The sequence below is a fragment of the Miniopterus natalensis genome, chromosome 15, assembly GCF_054644295.1.
Source record: "Miniopterus natalensis isolate mMinNat1 chromosome 15, mMinNat1.hap1, whole genome shotgun sequence".
Lineage (NCBI taxonomy): Eukaryota > Metazoa > Chordata > Mammalia > Chiroptera > Miniopteridae > Miniopterus > Miniopterus natalensis.
This window is the reverse complement of record NC_142095.1, coordinates 12,784,385-12,796,465: the sequence shown is the minus strand read 5'-3', so window position 1 is coordinate 12,796,465 and position 12,081 is coordinate 12,784,385. Positions and strand designations below refer to the sequence as shown.

Sequence of the window (12,081 nt, the reverse complement as noted above, 5' to 3'; positions counted from 1 at the left end):
AATTGGTAAGAACATTGGGCCAGGTATAAAAGGACCTGGGTTCTATTGCAAATGTGTTACTAATTAGCTAGGCAACCTTGAGCTAGTCATACCCACTCCTCTCGCTTCTGTGTTGTTCTATCTGTAATGACCAGTTTGGATAAAATGCCCCCTTAGGTCCATTCTGGAGCTAAATGATCATAAAAATTTAAGTTAAAAAATATTTTTAAAAGTTCTTTAAGATTGCAATGATCGTGTGAGAATTTTTTCTGAAAAGTTAAGAGGAAAGTGCTGTTTGGTTCATAGTGCCAAAGAATCTTTTATGTCAGCATCCATTTACATACATCTGATGCATAAATAAAATTGAAAGTAAAAATATGAGTGTATGTATTAAAGTTCATTCTATGCAGAAATTAAAGTCTATTCTCAAGTCAACAAATATATTCAAGACTAATACTATATTTCAAAGGATTGAATTTCTTAATAAATAACACTGTCCAACATCATATTCTTTCTGTGAATACAACTTAAGGAATGTCACTGCCCAACGCTTTATTGTCTCTCTAAACACAAATTAATGAGTTGGCCTTGCTGTTTGAATTTGGATTCAGAACACAGCTTACTGGGCAATCCCTTATGTACTGAGCTCTGCGTGTTTATTGCATGCCATTTGGAGAAGCTGCAGTGCATTCTACACTTGGAGAATTTAGAAATGGATTTTAATCAGGAAAAATTGGTGCACTGCTGCCTACAGAAAATGAAAAGATCTGTACAGTACAGTATAGCTCTGGTTGGTTGCTTATGATTATTTAGCTTGATCAAGGACACAGGAGTGCAAATGTTGGGCAAATTCCAGTCCATTCATGGGATTGCCACGTGTTGTAGCTCTGGGTTAACCCAGGAACTCCCAAGCTGTGGGACATGTGTCTCTCTCCCATGGAACTTGAGTTGATGTACATGTGTAGGACCCAGAAATCACATCATAAGAAAGTTGTTCTTTTCTTACTTCTTTCTCAAATCTTATTTTTCTCAGGAAAACGACTCTGCTGCTCATGTGCTTCTCACACCTCTTTTAATCACAAATCTCGTTCGTAACTAAGAGAACTTCAACCACCAGGGTCAAAGCCTTCTGCAAACAAACATCACCGACATGATTTAGTAACACTCATTTGTTCCCTATTTTTACAGTCACCTATTTATGCCAAGTGATACTGGCTTTTTAGTTATGATACCAACATAAAGTTATGTTTCGAAATAAATTTATTAATGCCCAATGCTATGTTGAGTTTAAAAAGAACTTTTATGTAAATAACATAATAGTACATGGCTGGCAAAATTTTCTAAAATGACATGCAAATGAATGAAGCTTGGGAAAGTACACGGAGTAACAGATAGGAAACTTGGTCACTAAATCTAATTATAATTCTATCACTAATTATTTGATTGTCCTTGGACACGATGATGAATCTTTCATGAGTCTATTTCCTCATTACCCCATGAATATGATGATATTTGCTTAGCTACCTTTGGAGCAACAGTGGGAAGATTAAAATGAGATGATGGGTAGTGAAATTTGAAAGCTGTAGGTGCATAAGGTTTGTTATTATGTATCTGAATCACCACTTCTTTTTTCACCATCCCAGAAAACAACAACAACAACAAAACCATGATCATTTAGGAAAGGATAATATTATCTTTGTTTTCTTTCCATGATCATACCACTTATTAGTGATGTGTGTGTGTGTGTGTGGAGAGGGGGGGCTACAGTTGTACATTGTCTACATTTACACTATGCTAAATACTAAAACTGTGTTATCTTTTTTTGATTGATCATATGTATATTTTTACTGTTTTCCGTGGTGATAAAAAACGTTTGAAAACTAAACTATGTTTTAAAAAATGAACCTAATAATAGATCTTATGCATCTTAAAGCTTAATAAAAATATTATGGCTTATCTGGATATTTAGAGCTATTTTAAAAATAATGAAGTTATCTGGACCTGAAATAATATTTGGAATCTTGCTTATTGTGGTTATTCATTGTGCTTAAAACGTCAACTTTTCTACAATACATGATACCATGTCTTTACAAAAGGTATTTTACTGTTATATATGCCATTTCCTACAGACTTCAGGGTTTCTTTTTTCCAATTTTATCTCACTTATTCTTGAAGTTAAGGTTGTTGTTTTGGATAAAATATAATGGTTCAGTGAAACATCTAATATATTTTTATATTAATAATTAATTATGTCAGGTTAATGGCTGTGTTTTCTTTTGATATATTAATTTACGTGAAATAGAGAACATTCATGCACATAGAAATAATGCTACAGTTGTCGTTTGGTTTCCCATTCCATTAAGCAAGCTTATTTAAGCACTATTGCTGCTGGATTAAAATATGATAGGGATCACAATTCATTTGCATATACATATTCATGGACTGTCTTGGGCAGCAGTTTTCAAACTTGAGCAGTCATCAGAATCACCTGGAAGGCTTTTCAAAACACAGCTTACTTGGCCCGCCCTCAGGTTTCTGATTCAGTAGTTCTGGGTGGGGCCTGGGAATTTGCATTTCTGGCAAGTTCTGCAGTGATGCTGAGGCTGAGGCTAATGATGCTGCTCTAGGACCATATATTTTTTCCCATTGGTCCGGTGCAAGGCAGGATAGCAGAAGAGTGAAGCTCAGGAACTCTGGCGATATGCCCAGATTTCAGCCCTGGCTTTGACACTTACAAGCTGTGTAACTTGGACAAGGTAGGGATCAATTTTGTCATGTGTAAAATAGTAACAAGCATATCTATTGAGAATACTGAATGAAGTAATGCATATGAAGTGTTTAAGGCAATGCCGAGAGTGTTATGAGCACTCGGTAAATGTGACATTAGTAGGTAGAGGTGATGGTAATTAGAGTGGTAACGGTAGAAGTAGTAGTTGGTGGTAATAAAGAATATACATATTTACCTTAGTTCAATTGCAATAAATGTTCATTAGTTTTTTCTAAGGAAGGCTGGACAGAAAGGTTGGTTTTCATTGATGATATTGTTTCTAAAAGAAACATTCTGGCAAGAAGGAAATTCAGTGAAAAGAAGCAGTGTCCTTAGTGAAAGAAATTTCAAGACCATGCTGAAGTGGAGTCTAGATTACAGTTTAATCAAAAGCTTATTCATTTATGCAGTAGGTATCTCAATATTTAGAACTTACTACATTTGTTTCTTTCCTTTCCTTAGCAACAAGAGCAAGACCCAACAAATCTATACATCTCAAATCTCCCCATCTCTATGGATGAGCAGGAACTTGAGAATATGCTGAAACCCTTTGGACATGTCATTTCCACAAGAATACTAAGAGATGCTAACGGCGTCAGCAGAGGCGTTGGCTTTGCCAGGTAAATCCCTTGCTTTGTATATTGCCTATCTTTCCTCATTTGTTTCCTTTTAATTCCATTTCTTTCTCGTATTGGGTCCCAAAGCAATAGAATTTTTTAGAAGTAGTTTATCAAACTTATTCTATGTGTCTTTGCTTCAAGCCAAAGAATCCCAATGTAATTGTAAGTACATTGTGCTTTCTAAAATATGTAGATCGAATGTTTACATGTCTGGAGTCATGATGATATGCATACTGAGTTCCCAGTCTTCTCTATGCCTGTAGATCAACAAAATCAGATGCTGCCAATTTCTGCTAGGAATAATAAATGCCCAGTCCCCCAAAACTAAAGAGCCCATGTGGTGAACAAAGCATCCAGATGGTTTTGCATTGATTTCCAAAGAATGAGGTGATAGAACTTCTCAGTCAGCAGAAGAGAGAAGAAAGATACAGAGAAACAGGAGTTGTTGGGAATTCCCAAGGAACACAAAACTGTAAGAGGAGGTCAAGGGGGCATTTGCATTTAAGAGGCCCTGGCTGTGTGTTTTTGATGTTTTACACAACAGGAAAAAAAAAAAAAAAAAAAGGCAGATTGCACTTTTTTCATTGTTGGAAAGGGAAGACTAGCTCTTACTTTAACTTTAAGGCAATGTTTATAAAAGAGGGTCTCAGCCAGGAACAGAGTTAAAATGGTTCTACCTGCTGTGCCTTCATGAAAAACAAAGCTAAAGAAACTACGGGGAAAAAGAAATTGCTCAACCAAACAAGAAAAGTAAAAGCTGTGTCTCAATGGCTTGGTGTGTGTATATGTCTCCAGATGACTTCACATGGATGAATGGGTGGATGCTAGTGTCATCTGGAAGCCAGTCCAGTGTAGACAGGTGTCTTCACCTATGATGAACCCTGCCATCACCTGGGAAACCATCCAAATCAACTCCGGTTAGCCCACTTTGAAAAATAGCAAATTGAAGTTTTAATTTGCGGCTCTCTGATGATTAGTGATGTTTCAGCATTTTTTCATATGTCCCTTGGCCATCTGTATGTCCTCTTTGGAGAAATGTCTATTCAAGTCCTTTGCCCATTTTTTAATTGGATGGTGTCTGTTCCTAGAGTTAAGTTATATGAGTTCTTTATATATTTTGGAAATTAACCCCTTATCAGATGTATGTTTGGCAAATATGTTCTCCCATACAATGAGTTCCCTTTTCATTTTGCTTATGGTTTCTTTTGCTGTGCAGAAGCTTTTTAGTTTGATGTAGTCCCATTTGTTTATTTATTTTTTTCTTTGTTTCTCTTGTCCTAGGAGATGTATCAGTGAAAATACTGCTACATGAGGTGTCTGAGATTTTACTTTCTATGTTTTCTTATAAGATTTTTATGATTTTGCAACTTACCTTTAAGTCTTTTACCCTTTTTGAGTTTATTCTTGTGTATGTTGTAAGTTGATGGTCTAATTTCATTTTTTGCATGTTCCTGGCCAATTTTCCCAGCACCACTTATTGAAGAGATTGCCTTTACTCCATTGTATGCTCTTGCCTCTTTTGTCAAGTATTAATTGACCATAATGCTGTGGGTTGATTTCTGGGTTCTCTGTTCTGTTCCATTGATCTCTATGCCTGTTCTTGTGCCAGTAACAGGCTGTTTTGATTACAATGGCTTTGTAATATAGTTTGATATCTGGTATTGTGATCCTTCCAACTTTGTTCTTCTTTCTTAAGATTGCTAAGGCTATTCAGTCTTTTTTTGTTCTACATAAACTTTTAGAATATTTATTCTAGATCTGTGAAATATGCTATTGGTATTTTAATAGGGATTGCATTGCATCTGTAGATTGCTTTGGGTAGTATGGACAAATATCACATGATCTCACGTACATATGGAATCTAATGAACACAATAAACTGATGAACAAAATAGGTCCAGAGGCATGGATGCATGGAATAGACTAACAGATCTCAGAGAGGTAGGGGTATGGGGACAGGAAGAGATTAACCAAAGAACATATATGCATATATGCATAGCCAAAGGATGCAGAAAATAGTGTGGTGAAGGCCTAGGGTGGGGCAGGGGCTGGATGGGAGCATGGCAAAAGAGAGGAAAATGGGGGACATCTGTAATACTATCAACAATAAACTTTAAAAAAAGGAGAAAGATAGCAAATTGTAATGTAAATGTTAGCTGATTTCTAACTTGACTTCCGAGAGGTCATGGACCACGTCTTTAAATTCTTTATAGCCCCCACAATGTTCTACACATAGTAGACCAGTAGATATGTACAAGATACATATTTGATGATTTTGAAGAGGAATGGGTGAAATGAAGAAAGTCTCCCTGACTTGAATGTATGCATGAAGCATTTAAGTTTTCAGACCACTGTTAACTGTCTATTTTCATGGTCAAGGCAGAGCTAATCACACCACCTGGGTGTCTGAAATTGGCTAATGTAGTCATTCTTGGATAGAGAACAACCTGTAGTTGGAAGTCTGACTGGTGTGGGAATTCACTGTAATCACTGTTATCCTTCACACAGCATGCACATTCCTTTGGTTCTTCCCCAACCTCTCACACCCCAAAAAACTCTCTTTAACAAATTAGTTTCTCCTTCATTTTGTACTCCTGCTGAGAAATGAACATCTTTCAAATCAACAGAACACATTTTCTAATGAAATCTACGGTGATTTTTTTTAACAAAAGATTTTTTGTATCGAGTATATTAGTTTATTAGGGCTGTCATAAAAAATACAACAGACTGGGTGACTTAGACAGCAGAAATGTATTTTCTCACTATTCTAGAGGCTGGATATCCAAGATCATGATGTCTGCAGGTTTGGTTTCCTCTCCTCGCCTTGTAGGTGGCCTTCTCCTGGTGTTTTCACTTGGCTTTCCCTTTTGTTTGAGTCCTAATCTCCTCTTCTTAAATGGACATTGGATTAGGACCCACCCATCTGACGTCATGTTAATTTAATGACCTCTTTAAAGGCCCTATCTCAAAATACAGTCACTTCCTGAGATAGCATGGGTTAGGACTTCATCATGTGAATTTCAGCAGGGGACACAACTTTGCTCAGAACATAAAGATTGGGCTGTTCATTTCTCTCATCTGTATCCTCTGTACATGCTGAGCTTGCTTAAAATAAAGAATATTTTCCTTAAGTGCAGAACCAAGTAATGCCCATTATAAGGGTGAAACTATAATCACAGTATGTGCTGTCATGAAACAGTAAAACCCATAAAACTTTTTTTTTTCTTTTTTAAGACCTGACTACGGATGGGAATTTTAAATTATTATTTTCTGTCTGCTCTGAATGCAGCCCCTCAGTCCTTCAGTGCATTTTGCATATAGATGCCATGAGAGATTCTTTAAAAATGCAAATCTGATCATCTCAGAGGCCCGTGGACTTCCTTTCCGTATGGCCTGAGTAACTGGATTTCCAGACCTCAGACATCATTATCCCCGGCATCATTATCTCTGACATGCTCATCTCGCTAGCCTGCCTTCCTGCCTCCTGCCCTAGACATAAGCTGCCCTTCTCCACTGTTTATATGACTCTCCTTCTGGTTTCTGCCTACTCTTCCCTCAGATGTAGAATAAAATGTCTTTTCTTCAAAGAAACCTTCACTGACTTCCAACTCTAGCCTACAGACAAAGTTAGATTCTCTCGTTATATAGCTCTTGTCAAAGTTGTGTGTTTTTCTTAAATAAAATTTATCACAATGGTAATGAATTCACTGTTTAATTTCTGTCTTCACCCACTGGATTGTACATTTGCTTAAGTCAAATTTTCTTTTTTATTGTTGGATGGATGGGTGAATTGTGGATTGAATAATTACCTTTCTATGAAGTTTCTGAATGACTAAACTCCAAGCAATGGTTTTTAAAACTTTGAGCTTTGAATATGAATTATCTTTCACATTCTAATATTGAAATTTAGGTCTCTGTACTCTAAGGCATGCATTTTCCAGTTTTTGAAAGTGGGATGTGGATTGTAAAGGAAATCTTAGGTTCAGATCAAACCAGTGATTTCTTATGCCTAACTAAGAATCAAAAGAAAATCTGGATTTGCCTCTCCTGTAAGAAGCCAGGAAACTGACACAAAATAAGTATTTCATTCCCCTTAGCTCAGACCTGAAATTCCAAGGAGCAGAGTCTAACATGATTTACCAATTTGATGGAGTGAGAAAATAATTTTGGCTATTGTGTATGTAAAAAGATCTGCCCCAAATCCTACTTCCTCATACTTTAGGAGTTACTCTGCATTTTCTCAAACAATTGTGGCTGCTGCTTTAACTAACTCAATCATTTGCAAATTAATCTTGCACAAGCTTCCTGCTTTTACCAATACCATCTTTTTCCCACTCAGCCTTTCTTATCAGGAGCTCACCTTCCAAACCACAAAACAGAGATGTTTTGACTCACTATTTTTTCTGAATTCTTCCAAGGATAGTACATAGCTAGTGAGATAAGTTAATGGATTACATGTATGCAATGGAGGCCTTGGGACAGTGGTTCTCAAAGTATAGTTTCTCAGACAGCAGCACCGCCTGGGAAAGTGTAGAAATGCAAATGTTTGAGCCTCACATCAGACCTACTGAATCAGTAATGAGTGGGGGGTAGGTGGGGTGCAGCAGTGTGTTTTAAAAAGCAGTTCAGGTGTCTCTGACGCTGTCTAAAATTTGAGAACCTAAGGGCATTAGGTTCTCAGAATCATCTGGAGGGTCTGTAAAAACTCAGATTGCTGGGTCTCATTCATATGAATTCTTCCAGATGGCATTGATTCTTTTTGATGCCCCTTTCACATTGTCCTACTTTCTCAGCGTGGACTCACCATGAAGCTCTCTCTCTTCCTACTCCTCAAGGGTAGAGACCGGGCCTTATATTTCTTTATAGCTTTTCTAGGACCTAGAATGGAATCTGATACATAACTGATCCCCACTAACTTTTCGATAATGAACCAATGAAATCACTTTAAGTTTTTTGTTTGTTTTTTACTATAACAATATGCAGGGAGATAGCATGTCTCAAAAAAACCCAAAAAACAGTTTTGAGATAGTAGAGAAATCTAGAGTAGCATCAGCCCAACTACTCTTGGTTCACAAATTATTTCTTCCTCTAAAGTTTACGGTGCCACCGACATTATTAAAAGAACATGCTTATTGAGTTGGGAGAACAGCCAGCGTATAATTGTGCTAGTAAATTGTACATATCTCTTGAATTTATGACTACCTCAGCTCATGAAACCTGAATCATTTTTTCATCAGGCTTCATCTTCAATATTACCATTGGTCACTAGTAAACACCAGATGTGGTCCTTGATTTGTGTGTAGGAGATCCTCGAATTGTTTTGACTAGAAAGCAAGCCCCACATTATTATCTTACCCTAAAGCTGTACAGTAATCTTCTTTGATAACCATCTCTTCAAAGTAAAGGTAGTAGAATCTTCATTTTATATTTAAAACACTGAACTTCAAAGCACCGATCCTAATGCCAGGAGGGTGCGCAGACAGCGCAATTACAGGCTTTGCAAAGTTCCAGGAGCACTAGATAGTGTCTGAAATTACAGACATTTTATTTCATTTTTTATGTTTTTAACTCTCTTGTAACTTAAACCAATTCTGTAAGACCCACCTCCCTCCAGGCAGCATTTTATAGCCAACTCATAAACCTCTAAAAACAGAAGTTTATGGTGGGAATGCTGACAGTCAGACAGCGAGACCCACTACTGCAGGGCTAGCGGGTGCCAGCAGACTACCTTGCCTTGGAGGGTGAGGATCGGAGCATAAATCAGCCCAAGTCTGGAGGGACGGGACTGTGTGTTCATGTTATCCATTTCCCATTCCCAGAAACCTGAGACCGTTTGTCTAACAAAAATCACATTGAAAAAGTATTAGGAGAGGCTGGTAAAGAATGACCCAAAGTAGAGGAGAGATGGGGGGTAAGCATTCGCAATTAATCCAGCTTCAACATCTGGGAACATAGAACCTCTTTAAGAATTGCATTTACTGTCCCCTGGTGAGCTAAAGAGCGTGAGAGACTGCTGAGCACAGAGACCTTTGTATTTTGTAGTACTTGCCGCCCCTCTCCCTTACTTTTAATTTGATTCTCATGGAGTTTTGTTTGAATGACTTTTAACACAGAGGAAGCCCTGTCCCACTTCTCTCAACCAAATGAGCAAGCTTTCCAAATAATTTCAGTTCTTCTTTCCACAAAGTAAAAAAAAAAATTAATCCTGGTTACAGGCAGTCAAATATCAGCCTGATTATTAGAAATCAATATAAATAGCAGATTAAAAATATTCTTCTTGTATGACTTTCTTTTAATAACTTTGAATATCTTTAAAATCTGATTTATTTTCCTTTTACTACCCGATCTTCTTGCTCCCTGGTGAAGTATAATGAGAACTCTGATTCCGAATAAACATAATGCAAGTATAGGGATTTTATCAATTATAAAGCAAATTGCCAAAACTTCTTTATTAGGCAAGTTTGTGCTCTTTTAAAATGACCACCTGACTTACCAAAATGTGTTTCTATCGTTTGGAAAGTGTTTTGACCAGATCTGTGTGGAATTCATACTGGTGGTGTCAACAGTTCCTTGCCTTTTGTTCTGACAGTTCTTTGGGCTTTACCATCTCAAACACCTGGAGCCAGGAAATCAAACGTGAGCAGAGAAAAGCTCTGAAATGTAAACTCAGTGATTAGTCACATACAAACTGCAGCCCTGTTTGTTCAGGAGCAAGTCACCACTGTGTTTGCCGAGACAAGAGAATGAGGGTCGCTGTTCCTTTCGGGGGCTTTAATTCCTCTCCCAGTTGCCAGCAGATGTGAGCCACCAGAGAGTCACGCCCTGGCCCGCTCTCCCTCGTCTTCAACTTCGTTTCATGTGTCACTATGTCTATCTTCATCTGTTTCTTCTCATTTTCTCTTTGTACCTCTTTCTTTTACCATCACGAAGTCGCAATCACGTGTATAAAAACAGAACATTCTATTTTTATTTCCTTGTTTTCAGAGCCCTGGTTTTCAAAACCCAAACTAACCAACCAAACAAATGAATTAAATTGCACCCAATAGTCTATTATTCTGAAATCTCCTGGACTCAGTTTTCCCTCTATGTGTACCTTTTTAAATATTTAAAGAGGGAGAGAAAACATATACTTTATTGTTTTATAATTACTAAATTGAAATGACCCATCCCGAAGACTGCCTCAGGGGAAAGTGAGGAGAGCTCCAAATATGATTTGCCCGTGGGAAGCCAAAATGGGAGAATTTGCTTCCTCTAGATTGAAAGTGGTGGCCATTCAGTGTGCTCAGGGCCTGTGAGATCTCTTTGCTCTACCTGCTCTAAGCATAAACCGTGACAGGGACTCTTGGGCCATCCAAAGTCTGTGTGCATTTGAGGTAGGCTGTCTGCTTCCAGCCAATAAAGAGGAGAGACTTGGGCATAATCATTTGGGCTACAAGTGTCTGTCTCTTCTATTTAGTATCTTTCCTACATTCTCAGTTTCCTGTGAGTTGGAACAACCCATCTATTTTCTACATCTGTGTGGTTATGAATGTGGGTTTATGGGCCAGAAATAACCTACCTTGCGTCTTAGTTCTGCACCTCCTATCTGTGTTCTTATACTAGTTACTTAATCTCCCTGAGCCTCCTTTCCTGATATGTAAAATATATTCATTCATTTATATTCATTCATTTCATCTAATAAATATGTCTTGGGCACTACTAATATGCCAGGATTTATTCTAGATGCAGCCATTCAGAGGTGTACACAGAAGATAAATATCTGCTTTCGTGGATGGATATTGTACTGAATTGAGGAGACAAAAAGCATGCAATTAAACAAATAATAAAATATCAAATAATTAAAGATTCATGGAAACAGAATAAAATGCAGGGGTGCAATGGAGAATATGACAGAATGAGAGCCTGGAATTCAGGAACAGGAAAGCCCCCTGAGGACACTGAGCTTTTAAACTGAGATGCAAATGATAAAAAGGAACCAGCCAGGATAGTCTCTTGGTGGGTTCCAGGAGTGAAGAGAGCATCCTTGGCAAAGGAAAAAGGGAACAGAAAATCTATGGTGAGGCCAAGTTCACATATTTGGGAAGCAGAAGAAAGGCAAAGTTGTTATATCATGGAAAGAAAAGAAATATAATCTATAGTAACATCTAGGAATGGAATATGACTGCGGCTCAAAGAGAATGATTACAGGCAATAATGCATTCCAGTGCCTTTAATGGCAGGATTTCTCTAAACCTACACCTACTATACTCACTGATTTTTTTTTTCTTTATCTCAGCTTTAATTTTTTTCAACTTAATCTTCTTCCATTTCTGTACCAAAATTCCTTTTGAAAGTATGAACCTATGGTTAAAAGATAAATTTGTTTATGATGTATCTAGATGATAATGTTAATCGTAGGTAGGCAGTAATCTAAGTGAGAATGAGTGTAAAAAACTTTCCCCCCCTTATGTTTTTCTTGAAACACACAGCCTCCAGGATAATGTTGTTTCTTAATTATTGATAGTTTTATGGTGTAGCCATCAGACTGTGGGCTGGAAACAGAATTTTACCCCAGATGATTCAACTACAGAGACTAGAATAAAGGACTATTTACAGAAGTGTGGGCGGAGTTAAGGGAACTGACAAAGGAATCTTAAGATACCCAGAGATGAGCAGCAGAGGAAGGAAGCCTTCACCACCTTGAGAGCTGAAAGCAAGAGGAGGAGTGTTCCCGAGG

The 12,081-nt window shown here is 37.6% G+C and overlaps 1 protein-coding gene across 12 annotated transcripts in view; it reads left to right on the top strand.

Annotated features, from left to right (window-relative positions):
- The window catches only part of RBMS3 (RNA binding motif single stranded interacting protein 3), a 640,734-nt gene that overhangs the window by 414,432 nt on the left and 214,221 nt on the right, over positions 1–12,081 (top strand). For all 12 annotated transcript variants that reach the window (XM_087824903.1, XM_016198811.2, XM_016198812.2 and 9 more), the window contains one exon: positions 3,209–3,366. In XM_087824903.1, coding sequence (XP_087681029.1) covers positions 3,209–3,366 — 158 coding nt within the window. The remainder of the gene's footprint in view (positions 1–3,208; positions 3,367–12,081) is intronic.